Source organism: Lactuca serriola, chromosome 5 (genome assembly GCF_051521515.1).
Source record: "Lactuca serriola cultivar US96UC23 chromosome 5, Lser_US96UC23_V15, whole genome shotgun sequence".
NCBI lineage: Eukaryota > Viridiplantae > Streptophyta > Magnoliopsida > Asterales > Asteraceae > Lactuca > Lactuca serriola.
Window position 1 is genome coordinate 127,221,825 of NC_136412.1, and position 17,550 is coordinate 127,239,374.

The 17,550-nt window shown below is 38.4% G+C and overlaps 1 protein-coding gene across 5 annotated transcripts; it reads right to left on the bottom strand.

Annotated features, from left to right (window-relative positions):
- Positions 1 to 11,232: 11,232 nt before the first annotated feature.
- LOC145052955 (mediator of RNA polymerase II transcription subunit 15a-like) lies at positions 11,233 to 17,074 on the bottom strand. 5 transcript variants are annotated; one of them, XM_079000896.1, is made up of 13 exons: positions 16,926 to 17,073; positions 16,726 to 16,813; positions 16,051 to 16,199; positions 15,842 to 15,953; positions 15,635 to 15,755; positions 14,292 to 15,554; positions 14,143 to 14,213; positions 13,982 to 14,056; positions 12,691 to 13,887; positions 12,269 to 12,619; positions 11,943 to 12,143; positions 11,771 to 11,859; positions 11,233 to 11,689 (listed from the first exon to the last, which is right to left on the bottom strand). In XM_079000896.1, the coding sequence occupies exons 3-13, from the start codon at positions 16,170 to 16,172 to the stop codon at positions 11,479 to 11,481; spliced, it is 3,813 nt and encodes a 1,270-aa protein (XP_078857022.1). In that variant the 5' UTR covers positions 16,173 to 16,199; positions 16,726 to 16,813; positions 16,926 to 17,073; the 3' UTR covers positions 11,233 to 11,478. The 5 variants fall into 5 exon arrangements, with proteins under 5 accessions (XP_078857022.1, XP_078857023.1, XP_078857025.1 ...); XM_079000897.1 differs by having other exon boundaries at positions 16,776 to 17,074; XM_079000899.1 differs by having other exon boundaries at positions 14,143 to 14,204; positions 16,726 to 17,074.
- Positions 17,075 to 17,550: the final 476 nt, after the last annotated feature.

Here is a 17,550-nt window from a genome sequence, read left to right on the forward strand (position 1 = left end):
GGGATTAGCTTTAGAGCGAGATGAAGATGAATTGGTGGAAGTAGAAGAATTAGATGTACGAGAAGAGTTAGAATGAGAGGTTTTGGATGGATAAGACTTCCTGGTTGGTGATTCTTGGTGACTCTTTTGCTTTTGATCATTGGGGGGACTGACCTTAGAGTCTTGTTCTCCTTTGACTTCAGAGTCGAACCTCTGCGTTCGGTTGGAGTTATTCTTGGAACCGAACCTTTGGTTTCGGTTGAAGTCCTTTTCAGAACCGAACCTTTGCCTTCGGTTGGTATCTTCTTGTGAACCGAACCTTGGCTTTCGGTTGATGTCCTTTTCAGAACCGAACCTTTGCCTTCGGTTGGTATTTTCTTGTGAACCGAACCTTGGCTTTCGGTTGATGGAATTTTCAGGCTTTCTTACAGGATTGTTTTCATACCTCAGATTCTTGTCTTTGTGTGAGTAGTATGCATTCTGGGAGTGCCAGAATTGTTTCCTCTCAGAAAGATTTTTCCTGTATCTCAGGTTCCTTTCTATCTTCTTATCCCTCATCTGCTTAGGTTGATGATGAACGTTCGCTTTCGTTTTTGTTGTCACCTTGGCTGGTTCCTTTTGAACTTCAGGCGTTTTGTTTTGAGCCGAGGGAGCAGAGGGAATGTCCGAAGAAGATTCAGTTTGCACTGAGGAAGTGGAAGGAATATCTGATGAGGTTTCATTGAAATTGTCTGGTTTGTTCAAAGGTTCAGGGATGTATCTTCCTCTGCTCATCCAGGTGGTTCTTTCAGACAAACCAACGGTTTCGTTTGCATTATCAATAGGAGCTTCCCAGAAGTACTCATCACAACCATCAGCATTGTCTTCGTTCACAATAGCTGTAAGTTCGGCTGTTTGATGTTCGGTTACTCCAGTCACCTTGTATACTTGATTCGGAGTGGTCCTGACTTTTTGATACACAACTGCTTTTTCTACTAATTTCGGGGACTTTTGTTGGGACAATCTAGCGAATTCCACAGAATTTTCAGAAATAAGATTTTTGTGGTTTTCAGTTTCCCTTTTAACAAATTCTGAGCAGTCAACCGTATCCTCTACAGAAATTTCACTCATGTTTTCGTCCTCGTTAAGCTCAGATACATTTTCAACATCGATTTTATTTTCTGAGCTTACGTTGGCGTTTAGAGAATCAAATTTTTGCATGGTTTCGGTTCTCAGTTTAAGTCTGTCATTTTCGTCCAAAAGATTTTTGAGCATGTCCTTGTGGTCTTTGGATTTGATGAAGGACTCAATTTTGTCCAGTCCATACATATAGGTTGGGTTGACATCATCAGACGATATCACACTCTCACAATTGTAGGCTTCGGCATCGATTTCATCCTCCTTAAACTCTAGGAAGGGCAAAATCATGCGGTGGATCTTTTGGCCTATTTCACAGTCTAAGTGGAGTTGAGTAATATTGGAATATAAGCGTTTAGCAATTAAACAAAAAACATTTCGTTGTTTTAACAATTTCAAATTGTCTCTCTGTAAATAAATGTTTTCGTCTTTAACTTTAACTAATTCCGACTCTTTTAACTCAATCCACATTCGCCGTTCCTCACTCTTCGACGCCACCCTGCTTAATTGATCAGTCAGGTTAGAATTGGTGACTCGAGTTTGAGTTAAGCTACTATCTAAATGAGAAATTCTTGTATTAACATTTTTTAGTTCTTTCTCATACAAGGATGGTGGTACTTTAGATGAAATAAAAACAGATTGTACCTTCTTTATCAGTTCATCGAGCTCATTGAACTGCTGGCTGAGTGGTTTGGCCGTAAAGCACATATCCTCATGTACCTTCGGTCCATCGCTTCCTCCATCGGTGTTGTATCCCCTCATTTGTGATACGTCAGTCACCAGGAAGCATTTTCCTCCACTGCTTCCCTCCTTCGCCACATACGCCTTTCCATGGGTAGGCTTCCTCACTTCTTCATCTTCTGAGTCAGTAGACCAAACTTCTGTGCTACCGAACTCATCGTCATTAACCGAACCCTGCACAATAAGAGCATTAATAGAAGGGTTAGTTGTAGACTTCTTCTTTTTCAACTCATCCAATCTCTTCTGCAGCACGGCTTCCTCATCCTTTCCATCATCCTTTTCAGCCATCTTCTTAAGAACACAGTCCTTTGCATAGTGGTTCTTGCCACCACAGTAGAAACAGCTTACTCCGGAATCGCCATCTGCCTTCGGTTCCTTCTTGGGCTCCTCAGCCTTCGGTTCATTGTTCACTTTTTCTGAGCTGTAACTCCCCTGCCAGTTTCGGTTTTTGTTGCTGGGGAATCTCTTCTTTATGAACCTCTTAGGATTGGACACCATCATGGCATAATCCTCAGATGTGAGGTCATATTCCTCCAAGTTAAGCTCTTCATCCTCCATCACAACTTTACTTTTAGATAGAAGGGCCAACGAAACAAGACTGGAAACAACGTTCTTCTCTTGTACCACAATCTTCTCTTGAGACTTTAGAATACCCACCAGTTTTGCCAAAGAGTATGATTTAAACTGCTCATGGGCTTTGACTGTGGAAACCACTGCTCTCCACTCAGACCTTAGTCCGTTCAAGAAAGTAACCTTCTGTTCGATAAGCTTTCTTTCAATATCATGTTTGATCATCTTGCTGAGAAGATGATTGAAGCGATCAAACGTCTGGGTCACTGTTTCTTCGGCCCCTTGCCTGAATTCTCCAAACTCAGATAGAAGCAAGGTTTGGATAGAATGTTCAAGATCTTCGTCTGTGGAATACAGTTCGCGAAGTCTATCCCATACTTCCTTCGCCGTAGTGCATGAGCTGACCAGTCTGAATGTGTCCGACTGAAGGGCGAATCTGATCAACCTTAATGCCTTAATATTACACTGGAATTTGTCTTTCTCGTCTTGTGCAATATCCTTCACGTCCTTAAGCAGATCGTTGTACTCTTTTTGTGTCTTGATGATTCTGGATGTAGCAGAATGAGAAAACGGTCCATTGATGATGGCTTCCCATATGAGATAACCATTGTCCTCCGATCCAATCACGTAATCTTCAAAATGATGCGCCCATACTTCATAGTCATGGGTGTATAAGATTGGGATCTTTGTCGTCGAACCGATGCTGTTGGAAATATTAATGGGGTTTGATTGCGTCGCGTCCATTATGATCGTAAAAACCTGTTCAAAGATCAGACTTGTAATAAAGCAGATTAGGGCAAAACAATAAATACTAAGATACGTCAATTAAGATGACGGCTCAATAAATATCGATGATTGCGGAAAACCCTAATGAAAATCTTTTTCACAGAAAAGATGTGTATCGATTACACAGCCTCCTCCTCTGATACCAATTGATGGGATTAAAACAACTTTTAATCTATAAAGATCGATTAGATCTTGAACAAGTATATAAATATGAAACAGCAAAAACGCAATAATATGAACAAAACAGCTTGAATCAAACGTGTCGAATGATTAAATAAAATCCTCAGAAGAGCTCGATTAAGAACATCAACTGTAGAGGATTAGAAGATTACAAGTATGAAAGAAAAATCTTGTACGCTGTATCAATCGCTATTACGACTATCTCTGCAATCTTAACCTAATATGCATGCAAGCATTAACTTAAATACTATACATAAAAAGGCTCACGGTTGGACAGGCCCAAACCGGAGAATATAAGGCTAATCTAACGAGCCCAAAAGACGCAACATCAATTAAAACTTCAGCTCTACACTTGGCAGCTGGAACATGTGGTGTCCATGGAAGCATGGTTGGTTGAGTTATCAGACAAATATGCTCCATTACTTCGCCAAATCATTTCTGATTCGGCAGCAATAAGCATATAAGTCAAGTCAATGAGGGTTGCGTCAAGTTTCATCATATGATACTCTCTAATGAACTTATCATATGATTCAGGGAGTGACTGACGAACCCAGTCCATAGCCAACTTATTTGAGATAAACGCACCCAACATAATCAACCTATCAATGTGTGATTTCATCCCTAGGATGTGAGCACACACGGGTTTGCCATCTTGATGTTCCATTTCCAACAGGGATTCGGTGATCTTGAACCTTTCAAGTCTTCGATCATTAGGGCTAGGGAGAACAACGGGAGGAAGAGGAGGAAGTGAAATCAAGCTGGTCCACAGTAATCCTTCACTTTGACTCAAGCTTTCACTTTCATTTGGAACACTTTTTCCTTGGGATTCGGGAATACCACGGTTAGAGTTAGACATCTACAAAACGGGAGAAAATTCAAGTTAAGTTGATTGAGTCCTTAATAAAACACCCAAATGAGTTAATAAGGCTAGGATCCAACACAATATCCTACACCCTAGAAAAGGGATGCCGTAATCTAGTTGCAGAATATTTGAAGGTAGGTAAATGACGAATTACCAATTTCCACCATGAAAAACGAAAAGGAAGATTAAGTTTTAAATGAATTGAAACTCCTAGATCTTTTGAGATTCATTGAAATTTTCAATGGCATGTTTAATCTCGATTATGCCCTACTATTTGTGACTGGGATGCCGAGGATCACAAACAAGGTGTGAATAACCATACGAATCACGTGGTGCACCCAATGCTACAATCACCTAATCAATGTGCCGGTTAGCCACACACGCTCCATTGATCTATGAAAAACATCGAGTCACCCTTCGCTACCAATGTCATCCCCAAATTAGTGTGTCGGTTAACCACACACGCTCCACTAACGTTTGACAGGGGTACGAAGTGTAATTCTATGGATTAGCATACAATTTCACATTTTTTCTAAAGTAACTATGATTTGGGAATTTGAAAAAGCATTTAGTTACTTTGTACTTCATTATACTTATAATGGAAGGTTTCTGTCCTATCCTACCCGTTCGGCTAACGACCCTCCACTAGTCAAGAGTGCGGTGGGTAAGAGTGGATACCCATTCAATCGCCATTTTATAGGCAATTTCCTTAAACACCCCTTATAGACCAGCTTCGTGAATGAGGCCTACTAACGGTAAGACTGACTGTTTACTCATACATATATATAATATTAGACTTTTAATGTTATATATAGTATAGGGTGTATTTTACACTTTTAAAACACTAGGTGGTTTAATTTAGTAAAATTATGCTTTTAATTTAATTAAATATAAACCAAAACTTTATGGGTTTATTAAATCACTTTTAATTATACACTTTAATTAATTAATAAAACCATAAGGGTGTGATTTGAACTTTTCAAAATACTAGGGTTTTAGAATTTAACATTTCAAAATTAACCTTTTAATTAACTTTTAAATTCCAAAAAAACTTGAGGGCAAGTTTTGAAACATTTCAAAACATAAGGGATCAAATAACAAATAATTCAAATTAAACAATTAATTTCACAATTATCTATATTTGACCTAATCTTATTTTAGTCATTAGATAATTACCAAATAATTTGAAATAATCCATATTTATCATATAAACAAACTATTATTTAAAAGATTTGAAATTATCTATTGTTTTGGCAAGGATAATCACTAATTTAAGATAAAAATCGGATTTTAACTTCAAAAAACGAATTAGGTATCAAATCCAAGTCAAAACAGCAGCAAAAACCCGAAATTCCCTCTGTCTGACCCCTGGACTCGCCGAGTCAGGGACAGACTAGCCGAGTTCCTCCACTGACTCGCCGAGTCAGGTCGGGCAGAGGCCAAAAAACGTTTTTTCAGTAAATAAAGCAGTTAAGCATCACATACAACTGAAACCAATCAAGGCTCTGATACCACTGATGGGTTTTAGGCATAAGAACAATCCTATGTGCTCATACAAACCCTAATGCTTGGATCTAGGTTTCTCTATTGTACATGCTTTGAATCCAAGACTAATAAACTTAAATCTAACATATCATAAACTGAATTAGGGTTTATAGAATTACCTTTGATTGTTATATAGCAATAACAATCAAATCCTTGCTTGAATTGGCTTCAAAAGCTTAGTGCCTCAAATGTTGCACCTCTAATGGAGTCACAAACACCTTATGCAACTTGGATGAAGAAGAGAAGAGAGGGGAGGCACCAAAAACGGCTGGAAACCCTAGAGAATAAGTTGTCCACTTTTTTGGAGCCTGAGGGGTCCTTTATATACTTGTGTGGGCTGCTAGGGTTTCAGTCAAAACCCTAATGGACAGCTTAAACTCTAAGCAGCCCATGGAACCTTCTGGATAAGGCCATGGACGAAAATATGATGGGCTTCCATCATAATTTCGTTCACCCCTTGTTTCTTTAGCATTCCTTAGCCCAATAACTCAATTATCCAATAATTGCAGTCCAGTCCCCTGAATTTAATTAATCTCTTTTAGCCACAAAATTAATTAACAATTAATTCTTGACTAATATTAATTAAACAATATGATTTCTCCTTTAATATATTATTCTCATAATATATTAATAAATCATATTTAAACCTTTCTCTCCTTAAATCATCCTACATATTGCTATGGTGAAGGCAACCCAAAAGGACCATGCTCATAATCGGGTCAAGTACATACCAAAATAGTTATGGACTTAGACACTAATCCAACAGTTAGGACCTTAGGGCTTATGAGGACGAATTCATCACAGGGCCGGTTCATCAATAGCTCTGTATACACCTTTGAATAGAGGACGATTCAGGAAACTAGAAAGAAAGAATCAAAGAAAGAAGTAGACGATGGCGATTGGCGAGAGAGAGAGACAGGGCAGTATGCGAATGCGATGGCCAATGGCGATAGCCGATAGACTAAAAGTCTAAATATTGATTTCAAACTGTAATCGTCCATGTCCATCTCCATTCTCAAGAAAGGATGCCTCGTGTTCTTCATCTTCAATTACTGGATGTTTAGATCGAAGAGTCGGATAGCGTGTACTAGGTCTCCAAGAATCCGCTCCAAGAATCCGCTGCCCTCTTAAGCCTTGAACCGGTTGGATTTTGCTGGACTAATCTTCATGGCCCAAATATACCTATAAGAGACTTTGAAAAATTGTTGCCCCATTATAAATTGATGCCCTGGGCCATTGCCCAGCTCGCCCTGGGCTTGGGCCGGCTCTGGCTTTTGAAAGTTGTTCTATAAAGATGGACGGAGTCAATGCAGATTGGCTTCGGGCTCAAGGTCAGGGGCGGACGCAGAATTTCACAGTAGGGGTGTCACGGGAAAGTCAGGGGTTGCACGATAATAAAATAAATTTTTCAAAAAAATTCGAAAAATTTTCCACTGCGTCCGGAAAAGTTAGGAGTTGCCGATGCCACTAGTGACCCACCCTAAATCTGCCCCTGCTCAATGTGGTACCGCGATACCACGGATAACACTACCTGTTAAAAACCAAGATTCACATGGTATTCAACTCATTGATTCACACGGTATTCAACTCATTGCTCGCTCTCTCTCTCTCTCACAACCATAATATAACAAACTACCGATGCACCAAACGATTAACCAATTTCAGCTATCTAAGAAGCTTCACAATTCCACTATTCACAATGCATTCTGAAAACCCAATTCTAATATTCTACTCCCTGAAGCATCAAATTATATGATGTTTAACGCGAAGATTGAAGAATCTGAATAATCCAGTGATGAACCCAACCCTTAAAGCCAAAATGAAGAATCAAGCGAGGAACCCCGACCCATCCCCAACAGCTCACAACGCATAGAAAGCCAAAAAAAATGGACCGAAAAAAAGGGGGTTGGCGAAGGCTTATATCAACATTTTGGAAAACTATGACCGAAGAATTTAACAAATATTTGAGCCTTTTTGGGAAAGAGCTCTAAAACACTTCAACCAAGGAGATTTAGATTGATATAAGCATCAAATGAACTCCAAATGGAAGGATTTATAGGCAAAAGTTACCAAAATTTAATTGCATCTACAACCAAAAAATCTGTAACACCTGGATCCCGAGGTACTTTATATTATTTTCAGTTTTGGCATTTTTAAGGTTTGTCATGGCATGGTAGAGAGGTGCCACGATGTGGCAAGTCTAGCTTAGTTCGCGTATTTCATTTAAGTCGTCACGGCGTAGCAGTATAGGCCACGACGTGGCAGCTGGCAAGTGGCGAACCCTATTTTCTGGGTTTTGCTCCCTTATTAAAGGAATGAGTCCTTTTGGTGTTCTTTGAAGGAAGAAAGAAGAAGAAGTGGGCTAAGATTCAGCAAGCTAGTCGTCATCCTTTGTGTTGGCACTCTTCTGGACCTTTGTAAGTGTCCAAGACTTGATTTTTATCATGATAGGTTGTTAGATCTTATGTTTTGTCCCTAAATCTTCATGTTCTTGTGGGTTGGAGTGATGGGATCTCACAAAGTTTGCAACTTTATGAATCTATGGGACATTTGACATGATTGTTGGTTTGGATATGGTTTCTAGTTGGGTTTTGATCCATGCATGATTTCCATGGAAAAACCCTTATTTTGACTTACTATGGCTTCAAGTCATGCATTGGACATGCATGTCTATAAAGCAACAACTTTTGTGTTGGTTTTGATAATAGAAACTGATCTGGAGTAAATGAGTTATGGACTTTTCGGAATAAGTGTTTAATAGGGAAAGTCATGTCTTATTTAGCCTATTTGAAATATAGGGTTTGAGATTTTGACCTTTTGAGTGGTCTTAACAGATAAACTTTGAAACTTTATCCTTCTAGACCTGGTTTCGGACCAGATATGAGCTTTGGAGCTCTTAGGATCGCAAAAAGCAACCTAACCCATTAAGCTGCTGAAAACCTAGTGCCCACAGCGTGACAATAGGTCGCCACGGCGTGACGGTGGGTAAAATCATGACAGACTGTTACTAGAGGGCCACAACATGGCCATAGGTGGCCACGACGTGGCGGCTGACTAAAGTCTACATTGACCGTAGACTTTTGACTTGAGTTGAGTTTTTGTCAGTCACCTAGTTTGGAGGAAGAGCTAAGGGTTTATCTGGTTTAACTGAATAGATGGTGCATTTTTTGTCGGTAAGAGCGGTAGTAGTTGAGCATTTTCTGTGAGGTGAGTCTTCTCACCATGCTGGTGGGTCAAAGGTACCAATACCGGCCTACTGATTTGTATATGTAGTATGTATGTGTTTATATGACTATTATTGATATGAATGTATGTTATATGCATGGAGCCAATTCGAGCTCAGAGTCATTATGGACTCAGGGTTGATACAGACTCAACACAGCTACATGTTGTTTCATGGAGTCATTAAGGACTTGGGGTTGATACGAACCCGGGAGTTGACACAGACTCGACACAGCCACATGATGGTATATTTGTTCATGTGTATGATGCATGTGGTATTTTGGGGAAGCTCACTAAGCTTTGTGCTTACAATTTATGTTTATAGTTTCAAGTATTTCCGGTACGAAAGAGAAGGGCCCAACATGATGGCACATCTGCCTTATGTTTCTGCACTTATGATTACTGTTATTTTGATGTTTTGGATAATTTGTATCATGGTTATTTCTGAGACATGATGTATGGAATTAATGAATTTAAAAATGAAACATTTTATCACTGTTTTGGGATGTTACAAAATGAATTTATGTGCGAGTGGAAGATTTGAGGTCAATATTTTAAAGTCGAAACAAAGTGAGTATCGCAAGCTCTATAAATTGAAAGCTTTTCCAAAAGATGAATTTATGTGCGAGTGAAAGATTTGTCATTGTCCATTCCATAAACCAAAAAACAATTAATTGTGTAGGTTGGGGGATGGTAGGGATGGAAGTGGGAGAAGGAATAAAAGTTGATGTGGTAATGAGTTGACATGTGGGTTAGGATGGTGAGAAGGATTGACTCCCACCATCATAAGATGGGTATATTTACATATTATGTATCTCCTATTTTACTAAATGATTTGTAGCATAGTTGTATTAGATGTTATGTTGGTGGAAATGTGTCATAGGGTTCAAGTAATGCATGGGACAAAAGTGTTGCAAAAAATATTCAAACCATAAATTGAAACCATATTATTGAATCACCAAGATATAAAAAAAATGCATACATTTATTATGTCTTCTTCTTGATGCATAACTTAGAAGACAAAACAGAACATATGTGTCATGACCTTCCTCACAAAGACCCCTTAGTTTTCTTCAACTAATCTTGTTGATGGGGAAGGGGGTCCAAGTTGTCATAGAAATTGATATTGTTGGGACCAACCACATTTATACCCAAAAGATTAGAGTACCCATTAAACTCTAAGACTGATTCGTATGGTTCCAAGCATTTACGTTGCCAGGTAAGCATCAATATTCTTCTTCTCTCCATCATTTTTTGGGGGGTGGTGTTCCAAGCATTTAATGTTGTTATAAGGTCAAGAAAGAAGAAAAACAAAGGAAGAAAGAGAGAAGAAGGGTGCGCTGAGCCAAGTTACAAAGAAAACAAGTTTTAACATAACAAGCAACAAGAAGCATGAATGGTGTTCCTCCAGCCATAATAGCATTGTGGTGGTGTCACGTTGTCTCCTCCACGCACAGCCTAATAATGTCATACTTATGATATTTAATTGTAAATTCTGGAATAACTTAGTAACCTCACAGATGTATATAGTGACCACACTTATGGTTAGTAATTTACAATATATCTAACTTTATTAAAACTCGAAGCCTGAAAATGTATTGCAAAAGTTTTAGGCGCATTGCTATTCCTTTTAACTTTATTTCCTTAAAAACAATCTGGTCCATCTTATCAATAACTATAGAACCAAAACAACTTTGATTATACATTTATAAGAAGACTAAACCACTATAATCACCATACTTACACAACCAATGATATAAGATCAACTGCGGATGAAAACAACATACAACATAACCTATACATGTCTATTTTCAACTAGTCCAACTATATAGCCTTAAGTAAGATCTACTTTATGCTAACATAAATAATGCAAGGACTTGACTTCAAGACTGATAAAAATGGTACTTATGCAACATAGATATTGCAAGGACTTCAAGACAATGATAATATATCATTGATTTTATTCTGCAAAATATCATCACACGATGCATGGATATAAAGTCGACTAAAATCGACTTTTTTCTGTTGAATATCGTAAGACAATGTATGGATATAAAACAACTAGTAAGTTCTAGTCCACAGTTTCCATTCCATCATATTTCGTCTGTTTCTATATAATATAATGATTAACATAACATGAGAACTTTGAAGAGAACAATCACAACTTTTTATAGAATGTGACAAAAATGCAACAGTTTTAGTAACATAAAAAGGCGCACTTTACCACCCACTTGAAAAAGAAACTAAAATAAAATTGCAACCTCTAACCCTCCTAAACATAAGCAACGTTTAGTTTGATATATATACTACTTACAATTTCATAAAACCAAAAACTCTACACATCTGGATGATATATTTTTTTTTCTTAAATATTCAACCATAACAAATAAGCAAAAGTAACTGTAGACAGATGCAATCAAACAACATCAGTAGTTTTTTGTAATAATAACACTTTTAGCTTCAAAAGAAATACATTACTAGTTTACTACACTTAAGCAGTTCTCCCATGTACCATATTTAGAGCTGAAAGTACCACCACCAGTTTGCTGAGCATACTCAGAGATAACAGCACGTGCACAAATGTCCCAAGTCCTTGCAATTTCTTTAAGTGACATCGGTTGTGACAGGCTTCTTAGAGATATACTGAACCTTGATTTCGCCTTCACTGATAGATCCTCATATTCCTTGCTGCAATCACAAAGGTCAAATATGTCATTTCACCTTGAAAATAATGCTGTTTTCCCTAACTAAAACAGAATTAGTTATTACCTGATTTCAACTGGAAACTTATCCAAGAGAATTGGAGAACAATTTGGATAATTTGCAGGAACAAGCAATCGTAGAGGTTGAATAGGTGACTATTATGAGATTCAACAAAACAATTTTTAGATAATTAAATTAAAAAAAAAAAAGTAGGTTGCTAATATGAGATAACACTTACCATTTGGGCAGAAGCATATTGGGACTTTAAGTTTGGACCAAGAGCTACTGCACTGAAGGAGCATTTAACCACAGTTCCATCGGCTCCCTCAGAGGCTGTTGAGGCTGCAGCAGGGTCAACATCTTCCGCGCTAATGTCCACCACAGTGTCTATGAGTCCTCGGTTTATCTCCTTTATTTCTTCCAAAAGGGCATGGTTCGTCTGTAACATTACAGAAGATGAAATATCAGGGTTACATAGCAACCAACTTTCATTGATTTGTTTTCTTCTCATTACAACATTGTAGTTTGAAAAATCTATCATTACTTGTTTAATAAAAAGAGTACCTCAATGCGGGGCCTTTTGATTGCAGAAGATGCAGTTGAATCAAGTTCTGAAGTGTCAGCACAAGTCAACTGTTTGAAGCTATCATTCACACTTCCAGCAGATGAAACAACATTTAAAGGCATTGCACTTGTGAACCTTTTCATCTTTCTAATGGCATTGGGATTTGTTCCCTCTTGAGTGACAAGAGTTCTTGCTTGAAGCCGACATTTTGTCATGGCAACCAAATCCTCACCAACTGCAGCTCTTGATCCATTACCTGGTGCTGATCCTGCAATCCTATCAATCATACTCACCACTGAACCAATGTCATCAACAGATGAGCTCAATGCATTCGATGAAATTGATTTCACCTGTCAACCAAAACTTTTACTAGTTAAATGGTGAAATTTATTTTATAACTTTTTGCAATTTACAAACTTACCACTTTGAGTAATCTGTCAAGAGGCTGTTCTGCAGCACTAGACTTCCCGGACCCAATCGAAGCCACAACACCATTTCCATCTGGACTAGTAAACTCAGCAAGCAAAGGGGAAGCCGAAATGCCAGGTGTCCCAATGGAAAGATTTTGACTAGTCAACACTGCCCCACTTAACTGCCCATGTCCATGTCCAATGTTTCCACCATTGGTCAAAGATGACACACCGACACCACTCATTAACTCCCCTGGTAGAGGAGAAGCTCCAGGTGTCGAAGGTGAAGGAACAGTAAAAGGCGAGTTAGCAGGTTTAAACATATTCTGTCCATCAATCTGTGGAGATGCGTGTTGAGAAATTTGTGGGGACCCGCCACCTGGGATTAACTGAGGTGAAAACGGACTGCCACCTGGCTTCATTTGCTGGTGGTACCCCGCCCGCTGTCCCGCCACCTGTTGAAAAGTCCCCGGTTTCACACCGCCCATTTGCTGTTGTTGTTGTTGTTGTTGTCTGAGTTTGATATCACCACCAGTATCATGAAGCTGAGTCATCTGGTTAACTTGAGTCCCCTGTTGTCTGAATTGCTGCTGTTGTTGTTGTTGCATGAGTTGTTGTTTCTGAAGGAATTGTTGCTGCATTTGGCGATTTTGAAATTGCTTCAGTTGTTGGCTTTGAAGAAGCTGTTCTTGTTGTTTAATATGAAGCATGTTTGGGTTCGGCTGTAGGGTACCCATGGGATTCATGTTCATTTGTTGGGACCCACTCCCACTCATACTTTGACCAGGGTCAAGACTAGAAGTGGGCTGCATTGAATTCATCATAGTTTGTTGAGGATTTGAACCCCCGGTTAGAGAAGACATGGGATTTCCATTTTGCTGTGAGTTTCCCTGTAAGTTGACCGGATTGACCGTTTGCATTTGGGAACTCATTGGGTTTTCATGTGTTTGTTGTGATTGTGATTGCATATGTGGTGGAGGAAGTTGTTGTTGTTGTTGTGGTTGTTGTTGTGTGGGGGCGGGTTTCCGGCGATTTGAGGTGATGACATGGACAATCTGCTTCTCATAAGTACTCAGTTTGTCTTTATAATTGGCTAAAATGTTGTGCTTTTGGATCTGTAAGAATGCCATGAAACGTTCCAACATGTTTTTGAATACTTTTAGCTTCTCAAGTTGCTCGTTCTTCGGTTGCTGAGGAAGAGAATCATGCTGGACAACAAAGTTTTTGTTAAATGCAAGAAATAGCAATGTACTTTTACATATTTATTTATTGGAGTTTGAAAAAAATCAAGTAATTACTTACCTGCTGTAATTTTCCAAGAATTTTCTGGTGCATGTCATTTAAATCTAGTAGATACAGATCCTTCATAGCTTTTATCTGTAATCCCAAAAAATATAACTTCAGGTTCTATAGCCTATTCTGACAACTCACTGGAGTATCTGTAATTTCATCATATACATCACCTTTTGATAGACTTCCTCTTGCCAATCTCCACCATTTGCATTACCCGTCTGAGCTGTCGAATCTAATGATGCTACAAATAATTTACAAGATTAGCATCACGAAATACGATAATATATTTTAAAACAATCACATGTAATAAAAACATTACTTGATGAAGCCTCTTGCATAGGTCTCTGTTGTTGGAAAAGCTGTTTCTGTTGATCAATTACATTCTGCTGCTGAAATCCACCTGCTGTTGGAAGCCTTTGTTGCATATTCCCCTGCATCATATTTGGCTGTTGTTGCATACCCACGCCTACCTGGCCTGACTGTGCTTGCATATGTGGCATCACCTGCTGCTGTAACTGTGGCTGAGACTGTTGAACTTGATTTGGCAATAAACTCCCTGAATTTTGCTGATTCTGTTGTTGAACTTGAACAGGAATCTTGGATTGCATCATGTGTTGTTGCATTCCAGAGTTACCAGATTGAGTTCCAAGCAACTGCTGTTGACCACCTGATTGACTACTTTGACCAATATGTTGCTGTTGCATACCAGAAAGATTGTTATGTTGACCAATCAGATGCTGTTGTGGCTTATTTTGTTGACCTAACATCCTCTGTTGCTGTTGCATGTCTGAATAGGTATTCTGTTGTCCCATGAGCTGGTTTTGTTGCATGTTTGTAGCATTCGGTTGTTGCCCCATTGGATTTGACTGTGTTGGTTGTACTTGCTGCTGTGTTGGTTGTACTTGTACTTGTACTTGCTGCTGTCTTTGTTGTCTTAGAGCTGATTGTTGATGGTTCATTAAAGGCTGACTAGATTGTGGTACAACTGACTGTTGATTTTGAACCGATTGCATCATTGTTGGTTGCATGACAGATGGCTGCAACAAATTCTGTTGCTGTTGTTGTTGCTGAATTTGTTGCATTGGTGCAATATTGCCTTGCTGAACTTGGAGCTTCTTATTTGCCATTTGTTGTAACTGTTGTTGATAAAGATAATGAGAGTTTTGAGTTGGTTGTTGTTGTTGTTGTTGCTGCTGCTGCTGCTGTTGTTGTTGTTGTTGTTGTTGTTGTTGAGGAGCAAGTTGTTGTTGTTGTTGTCTTCCTTGTATTTGTCTTTGATTTGCAAAATTATTGGGGCCCATTGTATTTCCTACAGAATTTTGTTGAACTTGAACCCCTGACATATTTTGAATGTTCTGCAAGCTTGGATTTTGGCTGGAAACATTTGAAATTGTAGATTGTGCTAAGCCAGTGCCAGGTGGCATTGCAGCTGACAAGCTAGAAGAACCTTGGATTCCAGATGAACCGAGGTTATTGTGCATGGTTTGTGACAAAAGTTGTTGGTTTTGTTGAGGATGATTAGAGGGGACAGGAATAGGAAGTGGTTGACCTTGGCTGTTGACTTGCTGCATGACTTGAGAGCCTGTTTAACAAACAAAGAGCATTAGGAAAAAGTGAAGAAGAAGAAGAAGAAGAAGAAGACTATAGTCTATTTAGAAATACCTGGATCTGAGGGGTTTACACTATTAGCACCAGAGTTTGACTGCATAGCATCTGGCATAGGATTTTGTGATCTGGTTTCCATAGTCAACATCTTCAAGGATATCTTCCGCAAGTAATCAGACTGCAAACCAAATTAAATGAAAATTTAAGGTCACAAAGTACCTTAGAACATGTGTGGAACATCATATCATGGAAAAGACAACAAACCTGACTTGTTGCAGCAGTATAAATCTTCTCTTCAAATCTCACAGCTATTTTCTTAAGTTCCTGTAGCCCTTCATGTCCAGAGAAGGGAAGATGTCTCTTCAAGGTATCCATTCTATGTAATCATAACATGGATCAGAGATAAGATTACTACTATATATGGAACATAAAATATGTAAATATAAGAGAATGATGTGTATATGTATACACACATTTTGTTCACAATCCTTTGTCGTGAGTCTGCTTGCAGTTGAGCCCTCCAATCACCAGATTCCATAGAGGAGTCACCAACACCACCACTTGCACTCTGACCAGCCCTCCAATTACTATCCATCTCTTATTTGATTATTGATTTTCAGCCCTAAAATACAACAATATTTGCAACTATCAGAGAAGATTTAGAAAAATTAGAAAGGTACTTAGTTTCCAAATATGAAGCACCCATACAAGGGTTAAGTAAAGGTTTGAGTGTTGTGCACACAATAAGTTCAGGTGTCTGGATGCGCACAGGATGTGCACCCATTAAGTAGAATTAGAAAGAAATGGATGCATACATCTATGTATATAGTGTGCCACACATATTTTTGAAAATTTCAAATCCATCCATCAGGTAAGCTGTGGGACAGATTTAATTCCAAATTTCCATGGTTCCTAGGCTTTAAGCTTCAAAATTGATGCGCAGCATCCCACGAGTTCTTAGGTTTTCAAATCAAACAAAATAGTAAAAAATCGGTGTTGTATTTACAACAAAAGCATATCGATTTTGCAATTGATTACTACTAAATTTAACATCGGCACACCCAATTACTAGTTCTATGATAGTGGCAAGGTTAAAGTTCCTGTTTGATTGAGTAAAAAGAGGGCCGGCAATTATATAGCGTACATACTTGAGAGATGCCTAATTCTTAGAATTAGGGTTTTGTTACCCAGCACACACCAAGCAAATGGACGTAGTCGTTCTTTCTTCCTCTCTATCCGAAAATCATAATCCAACAATTTTCAAAAGTAAACGATCCAGTATAAGGAAGAAATTGAACCAATTTGCGTGTAGTTGGATGCAAGGAACAGTCAACTTGCAAAAGGTTACCGTGAAATGGTCGCCGGTGATGGAGACGTGGAAGATGATCCCTACACCGACGGGAGGGTGAACACAAAATGGATCGAGACAAGAAATTGAATTTTGGCATAAAAGTTTGAACACCGCTCACAACTCACAAGGCTTGCAATAATGATTAATGGAGTCCATGACGAACATATATATACACCTGTGCATCTGGGTTTAACTTATAGAAAATGACCAAACTAGCGTGTTTTTTTTATAAGGTTTTACCAAAATAGTCATAAAAATAATAAACAAAATTGGTTTGCTTAAAATTGTCATTTTGATCTAAAAAAGTTTGGATTAGTACTAGAGGTTTAAACTTTTCATTTTGTTGCGGGTTTGATCCGATTTGCTTTAAACTTTTTTATAAAGACGATTTTACCCTTGCTTTTTGCTTTTTTTTTTAGTTTTTTATTTATTTAAATATTTTTCTGATTAAAAGAAAAATTAAAAAAAAAACAAATCTCTCTCTCTCTCTCTCTCTCTCTCTCTCTCTCCCCCCTTTTGAAGAAAATATCTCATCTAGGTGTCTTTCCAATCTCGTTTTCATTTTGGTTTTTCTAAATCATAACTCAATGGAAATCAATTGTGGGTTTTTTTTTCAAGGGTA

Coding starts and splice junctions, on each gene's coding strand:
- LOC145052955 (XM_079000897.1), bottom strand. CDS start 16,172: ATGGATAGTAATTGGAGGGCTGGTCAGAGTGCAAGTGGTGGTGTTGGT. Junction 15,756..15,841: donor ATACTGCTGCAACAAGTCAG/GTTTGTTGTCTT, acceptor TTTGGTTTGCAG/TCTGATTACTTGCGGAAGAT. Junction 12,620..12,690: donor TTGACAGATTACTCAAAGTG/GTAAGTTTGTAA, acceptor TTTGGTTGACAG/GTGAAATCAATTTCATCGAA.